This window comes from Theropithecus gelada, chromosome 2, assembly GCF_003255815.1.
Source record: "Theropithecus gelada isolate Dixy chromosome 2, Tgel_1.0, whole genome shotgun sequence".
In the NCBI taxonomy this organism is placed as follows: domain Eukaryota; kingdom Metazoa; phylum Chordata; class Mammalia; order Primates; family Cercopithecidae; genus Theropithecus; species Theropithecus gelada.
This window is the reverse complement of record NC_037669.1, coordinates 81,301,353-81,322,197: the sequence shown is the minus strand read 5'-3', so window position 1 is coordinate 81,322,197 and position 20,845 is coordinate 81,301,353. Positions and strand designations below refer to the sequence as shown.

At 38.9% G+C, this 20,845-nt stretch overlaps 1 protein-coding gene and 1 long non-coding RNA gene across 6 annotated transcripts in view; one reads left to right on the top strand and one right to left on the bottom strand.

Annotated features, from left to right (window-relative positions):
• Positions 1–20,845, bottom strand: part of C2H3orf67 (chromosome 2 C3orf67 homolog) — a 309,119-nt gene that overhangs the window by 69,897 nt on the left and 218,377 nt on the right. For all 5 annotated transcript variants that reach the window (XM_025377409.1, XM_025377411.1, XM_025377408.1 and 2 more), the window contains one exon: positions 557–760. In XM_025377409.1, the coding sequence (XP_025233194.1) occupies positions 557–760 (204 nt within the window). The remainder of the gene's footprint in view (positions 1–556; positions 761–20,845) is intronic.
• The window catches only part of LOC112619454, a 215,470-nt gene that overhangs the window by 7,130 nt on the left and 187,495 nt on the right, over positions 1–20,845 (top strand). The gene's annotated exons all lie outside the window — the stretch shown is intronic.

Here is a 20,845-nt window from a genome sequence, read left to right as displayed (position 1 = left end):
AGACGGAGTCTCGCTCTGTCGCCCAGGCTGGAGTGCAGTGGCCGGATCTCAGCTCACTGCAAGCTCCGCCTCCCGGGTTCACGCCATTCTCCGGCCTCAGCCTCCCGAGTAGCTGGGACTACAGGCGCCCGCCACCTCGCCCGGCTAGTTTTTTGTATTTCTTAATAGAGACGGGGTTTCACCGTGGTCTCGATCTCCTGACCTTGTGATCCGCCCGCCTCGGCCTCCCAAAGTGCTGGGATTACAGGCGTGAGCCACCGCGCCCGGCCCTCTTTTTGTTCTTTCAATGTGTGGTTTGATATATCATCATACAAAGCTTTTCTGAAGGTAAATAAAACAATTTAAGAAAAGACTGTCATCTTCTAACTTCCGTCCCCCATTCTAAAACACTATTTCAGAATGGACTCTGATTATTTCTCATAGGGAGTGTTCTCATTTTGGTCCTGGCTTTTCCAGGCAAAGCTGGGATTTGTTAGAAAAAAGCTTGCTCCTTGTTAAGCAATGAAGCTTGCTCCTTGTTAACCAATGAGAGGAAGCTGCAAAACCAGGGACTCACGGGTGGCAGGCAGGAGTTCCAGGTGGTTGTGTCGTCACTGCTGGTACTTATGCTGACATTACAGTTGTCCACCTGGGAGGCACTCAGGCCATGGGAAGTCCCAGCATCCTCCAGTTCTTCATTTTGTTGCCGCCGTAGGCTCGCCAGCATCTGTAACTCGGATTCACTCATCTGGCTCGGCTGATAGTTTCGCCAGTCATATTCCTGACCAAGAAAGAGGAAAATAACAAAGGGTCATTTGGCCTTTGCTAATTCTATGGCTATTAACAATGCCACAGCCTTAACCCCTGCAGCAGCTCCCCAATTGACAGAGGCACAAATCCCTAACATGCCTCCATGCGCTACCTGCCCCATCCATTATACCACCTCCTGTCTGCTTGCTCCTCACAAGCCAGCCACTCTGTCCTTCATTAAGGTCCTCAAAAGCATCAGAGTCCTGTCTGCCTTAGTCCTGTGCACATGCAAGTCCCCTCTGCCTCGTGTTCTGGGTAATGCTTAGGCTCCCTTCAGGTCCTCAATTATGTATCACTTTCACAGGGAAGCCTTTCCTGACAACCATAAACTGGGTCAGCTCCTTCATGATGCCCTCTCAGAATCTTAAAATTTTCACTTTTAGCATTAATCACAGTTGCAGTGATGGAATTGTTTCTGGAGTTGGCAGGTTTGCTATGAGCTCTACAAGGGCAAGCACCATGACTGTTTTGCTCTCACTGCCTTTCCTAGGTCTGGTGCCTAGTAGGTACCCAACCAGTTTTTGTAGATTAAGTAAATAAACAAAAACTAAAAGTAGTTTTTTAAAAAACATTTGCCATTTTAAAAAGCACAGTTTATGAGTGAATTGATGAATTTCATCATTGTAAACATAAATGACCAAATTTATTCAACTTGCAGTACGATTGAGAATGACTAGTATTGGTAAAAGCCATCAAATAAAATTTGAAAGTAAGATGGGAACCTGTAAGGTCTGAAAGCCTGGAAGATCGCATAGCTCCAACCAAGGTGGATTCACTGTATATGTCATCTATCAGGTACTTTTTGAAACATACTACTACTATAGATCTTTAGATGCTAGTATAAATATTATTTCACGGTATAGGTGGAAATTGGCATATAGAATTTTCAAAACTTTCCCTTCCTTTCTTTCTGGCATAAACTAGATTTGACAACAAACATTAATTTCAACATTACTAAAATATTAGCATCACATACGAGCAGTGTGATTTACATCCAGAACTGCCATATAACTTAAAAGCAATTTGAACATTTTCTTATACATCTGGAAACACTGGTTGTACTAACAAGGATTTTTTTTTTCCCAAGACACCCTAGAATTTTAAAGATATTTATATCTCTACATACACTTTCTTGGAGGACTCTCTGGCTTCTTTTCTGCCTCATAGGAATGTAAAAAGTTAAAAAAGATATAATTTTGAAAAAAATTCTTGGAGTTCCTATGACATTAAATGCTTTATAATAAAGCATTATTATCATCATAATTTGGGGTTTATAAAAGCTTGTTATCTGATAATGTGATGTGGAGACTTCCTAAAAAGTTGCCACTGGAAACTCAGTTAAATCCTTATAGTTCATGGCACAAGCAGCTTGGCACTGTGAGGAGCCATGCAATCTTTAATAGACATTTCATGAGCACTTAATATGCTTTCAGAGTTCTTGGGGGCAACATAGGTATCATAAGAAGAAGAATAAAATTTATATCCCAATGAAAAATGCAAAAGTGAAAAAGGAAACAAATAATTTAAATTCAAAAGAAGTAGTTGAGGGGACAATAAACACATACAAAGATGTTCAGCATCCTTGTTATTAGAGAAATACAAATCAAAACCACAATGAGATACCTTTATACCCATTAGGATGGTTACAATAAAAAAGAGACCATAACAAGTGTTGGCAAGGATGTGGAGAAACTGAGACCCTCATACAGTATTGGCAGAAAAGTAAAATGGTGCAGCCACTTTGGAAAACAGTTTTGGCAGTTCCTCAAAATGTTAAACAGGTGAGTTACCATGTGACCCAGCAATTCACTTCTAACCTTATACCAAGAAAACTAAAAACATGTTCACACAAAACTTACACACAAATGTTCACAGAAACATTATCCATAATAGCCAAAAAGTGAAAACAACCAAATATCTATCAACTGAGGAATGGATTTTTGTTTATTCACATAATGGAATATTATTCAGCCTAAAGAGTAATGAAGGGCTGGATGAACTTTGAAAATATTATGCTATTTGAAAGAAGCCAGGCACAAAAGACCACATATTGTGTGATTTACTTTATATGAAATGTCCAGAATAGGCAAATTCACAGAGACAGAAAGTAGATTAGAGGATGGCTGGGCTGAAGGAAAGGGAAACGGGAAGTGACTGCTAGTGGGTATATGCTTTCTTTTTGGAGTGATGAAAATGTTCTGAAATTAGGTCAAAATGATGGTTACAGAATCTTGTGAATATACTAAGAACTCCTGAATTTCTTACTTTAAAAGAGTGAATTTTATTGCATACAAATTATATTTCAATTTAAAAAAGCAGCTTGGTAATCAGATGTGAACATGAGAATACCAGCTGCTTGATTTTAGCTGCAGCAGTGAACAAGTAACTTGCTGTTCTTCAGTTTTTTGGTCAAGAAGTGGGATTAAGCGTTCTAATGTGTCACACGGGTATGTTAGTTGGCTCATCATTGCCAATACATACTTTTACAATGAAAAAGACATTTTATTTTAATTTTTACAATTTTTCTTAAGAAGAAAGCCTTAATATGTACTTCATATGATTAAATCTTTCGTTTGATTTACTTATTTAATCCACAAGGCTGTACTGTGCCTGAAGAACAACCCTGGGTTCTAGGAGAGAAGAATAAGAGAGGATGTGGCAGTGATTAAGCCAGACAAATCTAAGCCTGGGCCCTAGTTCCACCAATTGCCAGCTATAAATGACTAGGAAAATTACCTAACCTCTCTATGCATCAAATTCTTCATCATGGGGACCACAGTACATACCTCACAGGATTTTTGGTGAACTAAATGAAATAATATTAAATCGAATGCTTAGTAGAGGCACCTGACAAACAAATATACTAGGGAGTCTCCAAATGTATTATTTGTACTTTTAATGGTAAATGTTTGAATGTGTACTTTGTAATATATGTTTATTTATGAACTAAATATATGTATGACTATTTTAAAATCATATGTAGAGTACAAAACATACACAAAAATGGAATTAAAATGCTTAGGATTAAAAAGACAAAATTATTTTCAATTTTTATTCCTGAATATGAATGGGTTGTCTTTGGTACACACTTTCAGGGATGAGCACAGCCCTCTTAAGAGACCACTGAGTTGGCAGTCAATACATACAGTCCCTGTTATTATTATTTTTTCTGCTCATTTTCTCTGTCCCCCTTCTTCCAGTCTTTCATTCATTCTGTAATATGCTAGGAACTGGGAGCATAAAGAAAACAAGACATACTTCTGTCCTCATAGAGTTCACAGTCTACAAAGGGAGACTTGAGAGGTATTATATAACTGGAATTCTAATGTACTGTGAGAAATACAACAACAGAGGTATGAGTAAGATGTCTGCGGAATGCAGCACAGATGTGACTAACCGCCCAGTGGAATTATAGAAAATCTCACAGAAGTCTAAGGTGGCATTTGAGAGTAATTAAATTTGTTGACAAATGGAGTTAGTGGCCTTCAGAAGGACTCCCACCACTGGCAGGCAGTATTGAAGCTGAGGCTGAAGGAATAGGTAGCTGGGATATTCCCTATATTCCACTGCAATAATGGAAATAGATTGATTCATTAATTTATTCTGTAGAAACTTACTGAGACCCTATTATGTGCCAGGTACTGTTGATGCTATATTTGCTTAAAACTCTGCATTTCCATGACTTTATTTCATACAACAGCAAAATGTATTCTGACAACACCTTGGAAGGGGCAGCCAAAATCCAGCGGAGAGAAGAAAGCAACTTTCCCCAGCATCACTAATAAAGCAACTGGTGGTGGAGTCAGGTAATTAACTTAGTCTTCCGAAATGTTTTTGATTTGCAATCTCTTAAATCATTTCAAAATCACCAGAAAGGCTAAATCATTTATTCGTTATTTTTAAGAAGCTTTGCAATAAAGTCTTTGCATTAAAGTGGACTCCAGCACAAGATGTTATCTAACTAAATTACACCACTGCTGAGAGGCAAAGTGGCTTATGTAATACTATCTCTGAAAGGCTCAAAATGTTATGTATAACTCAATTTCATCTCAAAATATCCTTGTAGGAAAGAGGGGAGACATTATCAATCAGATTTGTCCTGGGAACGAGGCAATGGTCTGAAGGCTATACACAATTCAGCTGTGCTCAGATTCGCAGGCCAGTCCTTCGCTCTCCAAGTCATTCAAGTCATTCGTTTTCACTGATCTTTCTCCAGACATTATTGGGAGCCTAAGCCAGTGAAGTTACAAAGACGATTAAGATATGGCCTTGCTTTCACACACCCTACATCTATCAGGGCAATTGAGAGCTACAAAGAAGGAATTCCAAAATAAGGTAGTATATGTTGAGGTATAGTAGTAATGATCACATAGGTCCTTGATAATGATTAAAAGGAAAACTGATAACTCCAGCAAAAACATAAAACATATCAAACAGAAACAACCTTTCAACTTGATGCCCTTTGCCCAATCTATTCCTTAAGCTGCTAGGACAGAATAGTTTAATCAATCAAATATCTGATGATAGAAGTTTGGGAGCCTCAGATAGGAACCAGTTCTGATAAACGTTGGGTGACACAAGGCTAAATCTACAGTGGAGGTGTGGAGAAAAATGAGACATGGCCATGGGATAAGATCAGACCAAGAACCTCACTCTGTTCTTTATGGGTTGAAGAGGAATAAAATCGGGAGAAAGCTGGGATGTTACTTTTTTTCTGGAGCCTATAAAATCTGTGAGACTCTTTCAGTATCAGGCTTGCATTGTGACAGTGCCTGATAGTCATGGCCCAGGAGACATGATGTTGCAAAAACTTTTAATACAAGGACTATCAAACAATATCCACCTTTGTATTTTTAAAAAATTATTCCCAGTGTAACTTTTTAAAAAAGCACTACTACAAAGGAAATGGTGGCTGTTAGGATATATTATTAAAAACAACATAAGAGAAGGGAGATATACAAAATGGTCTGGCATTTCAGAAAAGAGAAAGACCATTTTGTGGAGGATCAGTTAAACCTTCATAAAGGATGGAGGAGATGGTCCCTAAGAAGGGGCTTGACGGAGAAGGAGGGCAATATGGCAGCAAGTTCCAACCATCAGGCAGAAAAACAGGGGGCAACCTGGAAGTAGGGAGCTTGTGTTCATATCAAATAATTAAATAGACTATCAAGTAATACTTATAACATTACTGTTTCAGCAATGAAGTCAGTAACACTGTTCCAAAGCACCAAGGATAAGAATACCTATAATTTATTCTAAACCTTAAGAGCCAAATGGCTTCCCTTTCCTTGCCCAAGTTTTATTAAAAGTCTAAGATTCTACCAAAAGATATACTCTTAATAGCTTCCAAATGGAAATCGCCCACATGCCCATCAACAGTAGAACGGATACAAAAAGGATGATACAATCACACAGCGGAACACAATACAGTAGTGAAATGAGTGATGTATTGAATCTCATGAACAAAATACTAAGTGAGAGAAGCTAGACACAAAAGAGTACATATTGGTAAAATCAAACATGGGGATAATTAGTTGTGAGGAAGGAATAGGGACAGGGAGGGAGCACAATGGGGCTTCTGGGGTGCTGGTCTTGCTCTTTCTTGATCCAGAAGATGGTTACATGGGTGTGTTCACTTCGTGAAAACTCATCAACATATAGGCTTATAACATGCACACTTCTCTCCGATCAACAACAAAGTCTAAGGCTCACTTGTGAATCACTGGAAAATTCAATCTAAACAGTCTCAGCAGGGGAAAAAAAAGCATTTTGTAAATGCAGCTGGGGAGCCAGTATCACTGGTGGTTTGAAATTTATATTTATTAAAACTTTATAGCTGTCATGAGAAAGTTCTGGAAGATGTTTTTGGACCCCAACACGACCGTAGGAAAAGTACTAGAAGTCCATTTTCCAAAGCTAATTTTAAACTTTAACTGCCATTTGAATTCGAGGATTAATATTCTCTCTATTGCTATTTGCAGACAGTGTTTAATCTCCACAGTGACATTTTAAATAATAGCTGATGGTAAATTAGTGTTCCAGGGCATCTCTTCACTAGCATTCCTGAAAATTTGTTTCAGATTCTTGAGCTAGGCATCACACCCAAGAGTTTAACCTGATTCATTGGTGATGTAGGCCCAATAACAAAAGGAATGGAGAGAAGACAGTAGCCACAAGCACAAGCTGTAAGTGACACATATTTGTGCACATAGTTCATTCACAATGTATGGTAGCTTTTAGCACACGTCTCTACCATGCAAAAGAGTAAATTAAAACTTAAAGACCAAGCCACAGCACAACTTGAAAAATTTTACTAAATTTAAGGGATGCTATATTGAGTTACATAGCAGGAATCAGGAGTTAGGCCATAATCAGCTGGTCAGAATCTAGATCGTGTGCTATGTTCATGGCAGGCACATGGACCTAGGCATAACCAGACTTGATGCTGCCTTTGAATTATCTGTCATAAGCATTTTAGAATGTGACCCTGAAGACATTTCATAAGCCTGGCTCAACTCATACTTCATTAACTATGCATATCACTCACTTAAGAATGTCTCAGGTAGAGGATTCTTGGGTAATTAAATCAACTGGTGGCAAAATTCCTTGTAAAGAGATAGATAAGTTTCTATCTCACACATCTCTCTCTTCTTTGGGGAGGAACATGCATGAAAGGTTTTGTAAAAAGTATTCTTATATTGATGTGCTATATTTATATAGAATAACCTTTTACTCTATGACCTAAATAGAAATATACTTCCATACATTTTGCTGTGATAGCTTGCTAATTTTCAGAAAGAATTCTCTGACAAATAGAACTGAACTCTTCTTACTAACCTTAAAGTGAATTGAAAAACAAATTTTAATTTTCCCACGCCTATCTTCTGAGTTCAGGGTACGTCTCAAGCTTAACAATGAACTATACACTAGAAGGAATATAGTAAAATCAAATTGAATAGGTTTTATACTATATTCAAGGATATGCCATCTACGGGGCAACTGTAGCCTTGTACATGGGACAAGCATAGTAGCCATTCAATAAATGGTAGTTTAAGATATTACTTTAAGAACCAGCAGGAAAATTATTACTGAGACTGTTTACAGAAATGAAAATAGAGGAGGTAAGCCAACTGATATGTCTGGAGTGGGAAGAAGATAACTTTAAGTAAGCTTGAACTGTTTTAGAATGTAAAGCTTTGGTTGAATAATGACAGATATACCAACATTTGTGTGCGCTTTTGCATATTAAAATACTTTAAAGCATAAAGTGGCAAGAGAAGTTAAGTTGTCACATGATCATGGAATTTTTTTCAGTGGCCTCTAATTGGGGGTAGCAGCCCATTGTGGTGGAAGGTGCCCTGGCTTTTCTGTCCCTAACTCCTGGATTTGACACTGCTTTGTCACAATCTAGACAACAGTGAGGTGGAGTCTTTCTGCTTCCTTGTCTGTCAAACAGGAACAATAAGGCCTCTTGTGAGGGTTGGAGATAAAGACGAGATAAAGTAAGGAGCACCTTGTAGAAGGCCTGGTATATGGGAGATACCTCAAACCATTAAAGTCACATAAAAGCTTCTGAGTCAAGGACTTCAGATCTCAGTGCTTTTAGGAAATACACTCAGCTTAGTACCTTTTCCATGAAGAGGTGAATACGACTTGCTCCTATTTAAAACCTGGAAAACCAAGACAGCAGAGAAGATAAATGTCTTCAATAAACATTTGATGAGTAGGATGCTAACCTCAGCACTAGAATATTAAAGAATTGACAGTGAACCATCAAAGTGTTGGCTACACAGTCAACTCATACTTCTGATAGCACCTTAATGTCTGTCAATTCTTTCTAACTACAATTTCTGAAACTTTTGAGAACTTGAAATTTCTCCTCTTCATTAGAATAATGGGCGCATCTTTGCATACCAAGCTGCTCAGAAACGGAGATATCAAAATGTCTTAGTGACTTCTGCTATTCCATACCATTACCCAAAACTTGAACCATAATTCCATTTTACTTATTTAAAAATACTTCTACTCCACACCGTTTTGCCTTTGCAACCATTACATTAAACATTAGCTACAAAGAAAATGAAAGAAACAAACCGTTCTGTAGCACAGCAAGGCTTCAGTCTGAAAAATACTTAAAAAGAAAGCAGAGGGATAGGAACAAGTTACACCTGGAAAATTTCTATGCCTAATTCAAATACTTTTTACTGGCAGTGGAAATGTTATTTAATCACCAAATTCTGCAGTTTTAGCAATATCCCCAGCAGTGCACTGACGGACAAAACTGAGATAATGACCTTGTCTTTTCTGAGACAAGAAATGAGTGCAGTTTTGACAAAACATCAAATATCAGACTGTTTTCCAAAAGCTATTGGTAGGAGTGTCCCACTTAGTAAAGGAAACATTGTCACCATGGTTAGCATTATGGTTTATGAACTGCTACTAGTTCTGCCCAAATTCAATTCAAGACCTCAAGCAGGAAGCTACACATCTGCAACTTATTTGTGTGAACAAGGTAGATACACAGAGGGTGGTCTCTGGGGAATGATCAGAGAGACACTGCTTCCTGCTTATAAATAAATATTTTTCTCTCTTTAGGGTATCCCTGAGAACATGCCAATATGTTACCTGGCAGAAGGCGCACAGAAATTCACTCTGTTAGCACTTGATTCAACTATAAATAGCGAGCAGGAAGCACACAACCACAGAGCCACCACCCTTACAGAACAGTATCTGTAATTAATTTATGGAATTTTATGAATTTGAAAAGGTTTCATTTGCTTTAGAATGCCAGTCATACTGGTTTATATTTTTGCCTAACCACTCAGCAAAAGGTAGAAGAAAGTATACTTCAGATTAGGGGCTAGGTGTTCTACATGCGCTATCTAATTTTACACTCAAAACAACCCTGTGGGATAGGTATTATTTTCTCCATTTTATAGATGAGGTAACTGAGGCTCAAGGACATTGAGAAATGTGTCCAATGTTGCATAGATAAGAAAGAACAAAGCCAGGACTCAACTCCAGGCCTGTCTGATTCCAGCTGGTGCTCTGAGCCATGGGGTCCACTGCTTTTGACTTTTCAGTCATGGAGAATGAAAATGTAGATAGCTTTGACAGAGGGTTCTGTTTGGGGAAGGCTGTTTATCAAGTGACCCAGGGCAGCATGAGCCCAGTGGGCACATGTGGTAGAAACTGCTAAAGGAGGGAGAACCACCCCTAAGTGAACCTGCACAGTTGGCCAGGGCAATGAACATATGTCTAACACACAGGGTGACCTGACTCTGAAACAGGTGTTTTGAAATAATGCAATGTTGTTGTAGCTGAAGGGAGAGAAGGGTCAGAAAGACATTTATGGATTCTTCAAACAATGGGGTATTGTTGGAAAAACAGTTGCAAATGGCACATTTGAGTGGCAAATGGGACGAGAGACAGATGGCTTCAACAAAGAGTATTATATACCCTAGAAAAGGCAGAATTTTATATAATGAAACAATGCTTTAAAAATACTAAAATAATTTACAAATTCATTTTTTTCTCTAAGTTTATAGAGCACAAATTGCAGAGACTTTTATTACTTTAAAAAATGTGATGATAGATTTTCTCCAATACTGAGTTCAAATATATCAGGGCAGAAATGAAACTAATTCTTTTACATTATCCAAAGGAAATAGCTTGATAATTAAAGGGAAAAATGTTCTCACACTATTCTATGGCCTAAAATATATTCAAAAGTGTCCTTCCATAATTCAGTTTTGACTTTCAAAAATGGAGACGTGAAGGTTAAAGTCAAAAGTTACATGGCTCATTTTACAATTCTTTTCCTATTAAAAGTCATGTCTCTTTTTTTTCTAAAGAGAATACCTGAATTTATAATTGGTAGCATGTTTGGTCTTTCTTATGAAACTAAGCATTCTTCAGTAAGCTCAAACGTTTTCTGGAGCTACAAAGCCTGTTACATAAGTCTTTTGTTTGTTTGTTTAAAGAAACACATAATGACATTTGCCAGTTTAAAATGATTTGTTAAAAATTGTTTGAATACAGTTATACGTGGGAAAAAGTTTAATTACCAGCTATCTACATGGTTGCAATATTACCCAGAGGGTTGTACTTCTTTCTTAATTAAAAATATTTGAACCTAATAATAGATAACTCTATTAAAATATGAATAAAACATTGCAAGAACAAGTTTACCAAGCAGTTAGCAAATCATTTTCAGTAAGCATTCCTTAAGAATTACTAGTACTCTTCCATATCATGGGATTAGGACAGTTCTCTTGTATCTCCTTTTGTAAGAGTCTTATTTTCCTTTGTCTTCAAGTTGCTTCACATTGGCACTTTGCAAGAGCACAGATTTTCAATGGGATGTCTACTTACAATTCCTGATTGCAGTACCTTGATTGCTAAGTTGACGGCTAAGTTCCTTCCACGGTCTTTCACAGTACTTATCATGGTTTATAATTAATTCACGAACAATTTGTTTATGTCTACCTCCCAACAGACATGTAAACCTCTGAGGAAAGAGGCCTTATCTGTCTTAGTCAACTGTTACATGTCTAGCACCTGGGAGAATATCTGGCCTGGTAGGTGCTCAATAGAAAAGGAGATGTTCTTACTTATCCAGAAGTAGAGCCAAAAGAGCTGTATTCCATCATCTAGAGGGCCTTTATTTTAGAGACACAGCTTAGGTGATAGAAATCATCAACATGTTAGTGCTCTAAATATATGAACTACAATGCTAGCCAGCAAAGATGATTTTGCACCTACATTCATAGTAATATTAGAAAGACTTCTAGTCCCACAATCTTTCTCAAAATTTTCTTCTTGCATCAAGGACATTTCCTATGACTCACACTAATAGTATCCTTCTAGGCCTGACTGGACTTATGATGTCTGTGTTAGAGTTCAATACCGGAGCTACAATAGTCAAAGCATTAAATCTTAACTACCATGAAATAAAGAAAAACTTCCATTCAAATTAAGTCCATCTGTGGGGGAAATCAGGCAAGAAAAAAGAAATAACAGGCATCCAGACTGGAAAGGAAGAAGTAACCTATCTCTATTTGCAATGACATGATCTTGCATATAGACACACCACATGAAATTAAAAAAAAAAACTACTAGAAGTAATAAATTCACCAAGGTTTCAAGATACAAAATCAACATACAAAAATCAATTGTATTTCTATACATTAGCAATGAACAAAATAAAATTAAGAAAACAATTCCATTCACCATAGCATCAAAAAGAATAGAACACTTAGAAATAAAAGATGGCAATATTTCCCAAACTGATCTACAGATTCACTGCAATCCTTACCAAAATCCCAGCTGCCTTTTTCACAGAAATTGACAAGGTGATCCTCAAATTCATGTGGAAATGCAAGGGACCCAGCATAGCAAAAACAATGAAGAAAAGGAAGAGCAAAGTGGAAGGATTCACATTTCTTGATTTCAAAGCTTACTATAGAGCTACAGTAATCAAGACAGTGTGGTATTGGCATATGAATAGGTATATAGATCAATGGAATAGAATTGGGAGACCAGAAAAAACAACTCTTACATGCACGGTCAATTTATTGGGGAAAACATAGTCATTTCAAAAAATGGTTCTGGGACAACTGGATATTTATGCAAAAAAAAGAAAAAAAAATAGGTGGACCCATCCCCCAACACCACATATGAAAAATTAGATCAGGTCTACAGAGGTGCTCCTCTGGTACATTTTCAGTTTATCTTACAAGTCATCAACTGTCTATTCCAGCTTGGCTACCAATCTCTCAGCAAACTCAGCACACGTCTCTTCTTGAGTTTATCAGCAAGAATCTTGATCTCGGGGGGGCGGAGCAAGATGGCCGAATAGGAACAGCTCCAGTCTCCAACTCCCAGCGCGAGCGACACAGAAGACCCGTGATTTCTGCATTTTCAACTGAGGTACTGGGTTCATCTCACTAGGGAGTGCCGGACAATCGGTGCTGGTCAGCTGCTGCAGCCCGACCAGCGAGAGCTGAAGCAGGGCGAGGCATCGCCTCACCTGGGAAGCACAAGGGGGAAGGGAATCCCTTTTCCTAGCCAGGGGAACTGAGACACACAACACCTGGAAAATCGGGTAACTCCCACCCCAATACTGCGCTTTAAGGAAACGGGCACACCAGGAGATTATATCCCACACCTGGCCGGGAGGGTCCCACGCCCACGGAGCCTCCCTCATTGCTAGCACAGCAGTCTGTAATCTACCGTCAAGGCAGCAGCGAGGCTGGGGGAAGGGCGCCCGCCATTGCTGAGGCTTAAGTAGGTAAACAAAGCTGCTGGGAAGCTCGAACTGGGTGGAGCTCACAGCAGCTCAAGGAAACCTGCCTGTCTCTGTAGATTCCACCTCTGGGGACAGGGCACAGTAAACAATAACAAACGCAGCAGAAACCTCTGCAGACGCAAACGACTCTGTCTGACAGCTTTGAAGAGAGCAGTGGATCTCCCAACATGGAGGTTGAGATCTGAGAAGGGACAGACTGCCTGTTCAAGTGGGTCCTTGACCCCTGAGTAGCCTAACTGGGAGACATCTCCCACTAGGGGCAGTCTGACACCCCACACCTCACAGGGTGGAGTACACCCCTGAGAGGAAGCTTCCAAAGCAAGAATCAGACAGGTACACTCGCTGTTCAGCAATATTCTATCTTCTGCAGCCTCTGCTGCTGACACCCAGGCAAACACAGTCTGGAGTGGACCTCAAGCAATCTCCAACAGACCTACAGCTGAGGGTCCTGACTGTTAGAAGGAAAACTATCAAACAGGAAGGACACCTACACCAAAACCCCATCAGTACGTCACCATCATCAAAGACCAGAGGCAGATAAAACCACAAAGATGGGGAAAAAGCAGGGCAGAAAAGCTGGAAATTCAAAAAATAAGAGCACATCTCCCCCGGCAAAGGAGCGCAGCTCATCACCAGCAATGGATCAAAGTTGGACAGAGAATGACTTTGACGAGATGAGAGAAGAAGGCTTCAGTCCATCAAACGTCTCAGAGCTAAAGGAGGAATTACGTACCCAGCGCAAACAAACTAAAAATCTTGAAAAAAAAGTGGAAGAATTGATGGCTAGAGTAATTAATGCAGAGAAGGTCATAAACGAAATGAAAGAGATGAAAACCATGACATGAGAAATACGTGACAAATGCACAAGCTTCAGTAACTGACTCGATCAACTGGAAGAAAGAGTATCAGCAATTGAGGATCAAATGAATGAAATGAAGCGAGAAGAGAAACCAAAAGAAAAAAGAAGAAAAAGAAATGAACAAAGCCTGCAAGAAGTATGGGATTATGTAAAAAGACCAAATCTACGTCTGATTGGGGTGCCTGAAAGTGAGGGGGAAAATGGAACCAAGTTGGAAAACACTCTACAGGATATCATCCAGGAGAACTTCCCCAACCTAGTAGGGCAGGCCAACATTCAAATTCAGGAAATACAGAGAACGCCACAAAGATACTCCTCGAGAAGAGCAACTCCAAGACACATAATTGCCAGATTCACCAAAGTTGAAATGAAGGAAAAAATCTTAAGGGCAGCCAGAGAGAAAGGTCGGGTTACACACAAAGGGAAGCCCATCAGACTAACAGCAGATCTCTCGGCAGAAACTCTACAAGCCAGAAGGGAGTGGGGGCCAATATTCAACATTCTTAAAGAAAAGAATTTTAAACCCAGAATTTCATATCCAGCCAAACTAAGTTTCATAAGTGAAGGAGAAATAAAATCCTTTACAGATAAGCAAATGCTTAGAGATTTTGTCACCACTAGGCCTGCCTTACAAGAGACCCTGAAGGAAGCACTAAACATGGAAAGGAACAACCGGTACCAGCCATCTCAAAAACATGCCAAAATGTAAAGACCATCGAGGCTAGGAAGAAACTGCATCAACTAATGAGCAAAATAACCAGTTAATATCATAATGGCAGGATCAACTTCACACATAACAATCTTAACCTTAAATGTAAATGGACTAAATGCTCCAATTAAAAGACACAGACTGGCAAACTGGATAAAGAGTCAAGACCCATCAGTCTGCTGTATTCAGGAGACCCATCTCACACGCAGAGACATACATAGGCTCAAAATAAAGGGATGGAGGAAGATTTACCAAGCAAATGGAGAACAAAAAAAAGCGGGGGTTGCAATACTAGTCTCTGATAAAACAGACTTTAAACCATCAAAGATCAAAAGAGACAAAGAAGGCCATTACATAATGGTAAAGGGATCAATTCAACAGGAAGAGCTAACTATCCTAAATATATATGCACCCAATACAGGAGCACCCAGATTCATAAAGCAAGTCCTTAGAGACTTACAAAGAGACTTAGACTCCCATACAATAATAATGGGAGACTTCAACACTCCACTGTCAACATTAGACAGATCAACGAGACAGAAAGTTAACAAGGATATCCAGGAATTGAACTCATCTCTGCAGCAAGCAGACCTAATAGACATCTATAGAACTCTCCACCCCAAATCAACAGAATATACATTCTTCTCAGCACCACATCGCACTTACTCCAAAATTGACCACATAATTGGAAGTAAAGCACTCCTCAGCAAATATAAAAGAACAGAAATTATAACAAACTGTCTCTCAGACCACAGTGCAATCAAACTAGAACTCAGGACTAAGAAACTCAATCAAGGGCCGGGCGCGGTGGCTCAAGCCTGTAATCCCAGCACTTTGGGAGGCCGAGACGGGTGGATCACGAGGTCAGGAGATCGAGACCATCCTGGCTAACACGGTGAAACCCCGTCTCTACTAAAAAATACAAAAAACTAGCCGGGCGAGGTGGCGGGCGCCTGTAGTCCCAGCTACTCGGGAGGCTGAGGCAGGAGAATGGCGTAAACCCAGGAGGCGGAGCTTGCAGTGAGCTGAGATCCGGCCACAGCACTCCAGCCTGGGCGACAGAGCGAGACTCCGTCTCAAAAAAAAAAAAAAAAAAAAAAAAAAAAAAAAAAAAAAAAAAAAAAAGAAACTCAATCAAAACTGCTCAACTACATGGAAACTGAATAACCTGCTCCTGAATGACTACTAGGTACACAACGAAATGAAGGCAGAAATAAAGATGTTCTTTGAAACCAATGAGAACAAAGATACAACATACCAGAATCTCTGGGACACATTTAAAGCAGTGTGTAGAGGGAAATTTATAGCACTAAATGCCCACAAGAGAAAGCTGGAAAGATCTAAAATTGACACTCTAATGTCACAATTAAAAGAACTAGAGAAGCAAGAGCAAACACATTCAAAAGCTAGCAGAAGGCAAGAAATAACTAAGATCAGAGCAGAACTGAAGGAGATAGAGACACAAAAAACTCTCCAAAAAATCAATGAATCCAGGAGTTGGTTTTTTGAAAAGATCAAGAAAATTGATAGACCGCTAGCAAGACTAATAAAGAAGAAAAGAGAGAAGAATCAAATTGACGCAATAAAAAATGATAAAGGGGATATCACTACCGATCCCACAGAAATACAAACTACCATCAGAGAATACTATAAACACCTCTACACAAATAAACTAGAAAATCTAGAAGAAATGGATAATTTTCTGGACACTTACACTCTCCCAAGACTAAACCAGGAAGAAGCTGAATCCTTGAATAGACCAATAGCAGGCTCTGAAATTGAGGCAATAATTAATAGCCTACCAACCAAAAAAAGTCCAGGACCAGAGGGATTCACAGCCGAATTCTACCAGAGGTACAAGGAGGAGCTGGTACCATTCTTTCTGAAACTATTCCAATCAATAGAAAAAGAGGGAATCCTCCCTAACTCATTTTATGAGGCCAATATCATCCTGATACCAAAGGCTGGCAGAGACACAACAAAAAAAGAGAATTTTAGACCAATATCCCTGATGAACATCGATGCAAAAATCCTCAATAAAATACTGGCAAACCGGATCCAGCAGCACATCAAAAAGCTTATCCACCATGATCAAGTGGGCTTCATCCCTGGGATGCAAGGCTGGTTCAACATATGCAAATCAATAAACGTCATCCAGCATATAAACAGAACCAAAGACGAAAACCACATGATTATCTCAATAGATGCAGAAAAGGCCTTTGACAAAATTCAACAGCCCTTCATGCTAAAAACTCTCAATAAATTCGGTATTGATGGAACGTATCTCAAAATCATAAGAGCTATTTATGACAAACCCACAGCCAATATCATCCTGAATGGGCAAAAACTGGAAAAATTCCCTTTGAAAACTGGCACAAGACAGGGATGCCCTCTCTCACCACTCCTATTCAACATAGTGTTGGAAGTTCTGGCTAGGGCAATCAGGCAAGAGAAAGAAATCAAGGGTATTCAGTTAGGAAAAGAAGAAGTCAAATTGTCCCTGTTTGCAGATGACATGATTGTATATTTAGAAAACCCCATCGTCTCAGCCCAAAATCTCCTTAAGCTGATAAGAAACTTCAGCAAAGTCTCAGGATACAAAATTAATGTGCAAAAATCACAAGCATTCTTATACACCAGTAACAGACAAACAGAGAGCCAAATCATGAATGAACTTCCATTCACAACTGCTTCAAAGAGAATGAAATACCTAGGAATCCAACTTACAAGGGATGTAAAGGACCTCTTCAAGGAAAACTACAAACCACTGCTCAGTGAAATAAAAGAGGACACAAACAAATGGAAGAACATACCATGCTCATGGATAGGAAGAATCAATATCGTGAAAATGGCCATACTGCCCAAGGTAATTTATAGATTCAGTGCCATCCCCATCAAGCTACCAATGAGTTTCTTCACAGAATTGGAAAAAACTGCTTTAAAGTTCATATGGAACCAAAAAAGAGCCCGCATCTCCAAGACAATCCTAAGTCAAAAGAACAAAGCTGGAGGCATCACGCTACCTGACTTCAAACTATACTACAAGGCTACAGTAACCAAAACAGCATGGTACTGGTACCAAAACAGAGATATAGACCAATGGAACAGAACAGAGTCCTCAGAAATAATACCACACATCTACAGCCATCTGATCTTTGACAAACCTGAGAGAAACAAGAAATGGGGGAAGGATTCCCTATTTAATAAATGGTGCTGGGAAAATTGGCTAGCCATAAGTAGAAAGCTGAAAGTGGATCCTTTCCTTACTCCTTATACGAAAATTAATTCAAGATGGATTAGAGACTTAAATGTTAGACCTAATACCATAAAAATCCTAGAGGAAAACCTAGGTAGTACCATTCAGGACATAGGCATGGGCAAGGACTTCATGTCTAAAACACCAAAAGCAATGGCAGCAAAAGCCAAAATTGACAAATGGGATCTCATTAAACTAAAGAGCTTCTGCACAGCAAAAGAAACTACCATCAGAGTGAACAGGCAACCTACAGAATGGGAGAAAATTTTTGCAATCTACTCATCTGACAAAGGGCTAATATCCAGAACCTACAAAGAACTCAAACAAATTTACAAGAAAAAAACAAACAACCCCATCAAAAAGTGGGCAAAGGATATGAACAGACACTTCTCAAAAGAAGACATTCATACAGCCAACAGACACATGAAAAAATGCTCATCATCACTGGCCATCAGAGAAATGCAAATCAAAACCACAATGAGATACCATCTCACACCAGTTAGAATGGCGATCATTAAAAAGTCAGGAAACAACAGGTGCTGGAGAGGATGTGGAGAAATAGGAACATTTTTACACTGTTGGTGGGATTGTAAACTAGTTCAACCATTATGGAAAACAGTATGGCGATTCCTCAAGGATCTAGAACTAGATGTACCATATGACCCAGCCATCCCATTACTGGGTATATACCCAAAGGATTATAAATCATGCTGCTATAAAGACACATGCACACGTATGTTTATTGCAGCACTATTCACAATAGCAAAGACTTGGAATCAACCCAAATGTCCATCAGTGACAGACTGGATTAAGAAAATGTGGCACATATATACCATGGAATACTATGCAGCCATAAAAAAGGATGAGTTTGTGTCCTTTGTAGGGACATGGATGCAGCTGGAAACCATCATTCTTAGCAAACTATTACAAGAACAGAAAACCAAACACCGCATGTTCTCACTCATAGGTGGGAATTGAACAATGAGATCACTTGGACTCGGGAAGGGGAACATCACACACTGGGGCCTATCATGGGGAGGGGGGAGGGGGGAGGGGGGAGGGATTGCATTGGGAGTTATACCTGATGTAAATGACGAGTTGATGGGTGCTGACGAGTTGATGGGTGCAGCACAGCAACATGGCACAAGTATACATATGTAACAAACCTGCACGTTATGCACATGTACCCTAGAACTTAAAGTATAATAACAATAATAATAATAATAAAAAGAAAAAAAAAATTAGATCAAAATAGATCATAGAAATAAACTTAAAAGCTAAAGTTATAAAATGCTTAGAAGAAAACACAGGAATAAATCTTTGTGGCCTTGGATTAGGCAGTTGTTTCATAGCTACAATACCAAGTGCACAAGCAACAGAAGAAAAAAAAATAGGTAAACTGAATTTCATCAAAATTAAAAACTTTTGTGCTTCAAAAGACATCATAAAGAAATGCATAGAAAACCCACAGAATAAAAGAAAATAACTGCAAATCATATATCTAATAAGGGACTTTTACCTAAAATAAATATAAAGAACTCCTACAACTGAACAATAAAAAGACAACTCAATTTAAAAATAGGCCAAGGATTTGAATATGCATTTCTCCAAAAGAGATATGCAAATGGCTAATGAGCACATGAGAAGATGCTCAACATCATTAGTCATGAGGGAAATGGATATCAAAATTACAGTAAGATACCACTTCACACCCACTAGAAAGGCCTTAATGTAAAAAATAGACAAGAAACATTGACTAGGACACGGAGACACTGGAACCCTTGTGCATTCCTGGTTGGAATGTAAAATGGTGCAGCTACTTTGGAGAAAGTTTGGCATTTCCTCAAAAGTTAAACATAGAGTTCCATATGACCCAGAAATTCCACTCCTAGGTGTATATACTCAAGAGTATTGAAAACATATACCCAGGTGAAAACTTGCACACAAATATTCATAACAGTATCATTCATAACTGCCAAAAAGTAGACACCACTCAGATGTCCATCAACTGATAAATGAATGAACAAATACGGCATATCCATACCATGGGTTCAGGTGTAAAAAGGAATGAAGTGATGCAACATGGATGAATCTTGAAAACAGTATGCTAAATGAAAGCGGTCATACACAAAAGGCCACATACTATATGATTCTATTTATATGAAATGTCCAGAATAGGCAAATCCATACAGACAAAAAATAAATTAGTGGTTGTCAAGAGTTTATGGGGAGGAGTAATGGGGAGTAACTACTACTGGGTATGGGGCTTCTTTTGGGATGCTGAAAATGATCTAAAATTAGATAGTGGTGATGGTTGCACAACTCTGTGAACACACTAAAAACCAGTGAATTGTACACTTTAAGAGGATGAATTCTATGTTGTGTGAATTTAGTCTCAATAAAGTAGTTATTTTTAAAAAGTCACCCCATGGGTCTCTGGGATCTGGGGAAAAATCCCTTTGTGAGTTAGTAAGCATACAGCACTCTGAGGAAACTCATTTTCATAGATTCTTAGCTGCAAATACCAAGTGGAGAAAATGCTGTTGTCTAAAAGGTGTCTATGGAAGAACACTCCATTCTCATTGTAAATTTGCTTTGAAATGAGGCGCACTGCTTTATGACTTCAATTATTTTGTATCCTGTTAAACTAAGATGATCACATTCACAAATGTGAGCCATAGATGGTAATGTTCATGTGGGCCGAGATACAACTTTTTTTTTTTTTCTTTTTTTTTTTTTTGAGACAAGGTCTTGCCTGTCATCCAGGCTGGAGTGTAGTGGTGTGATCATGGCTCAGTGCAGCCTTGAACTCCCGGGCTCAAAAATTCCTCCTATCTCAGCCTTCCAAGTAGCTGGGACTACAGGTGCATATCATCATGTGAAAAAAATTTTTTTTTCTTTATTTTTTTTTTTGTAGAGAAG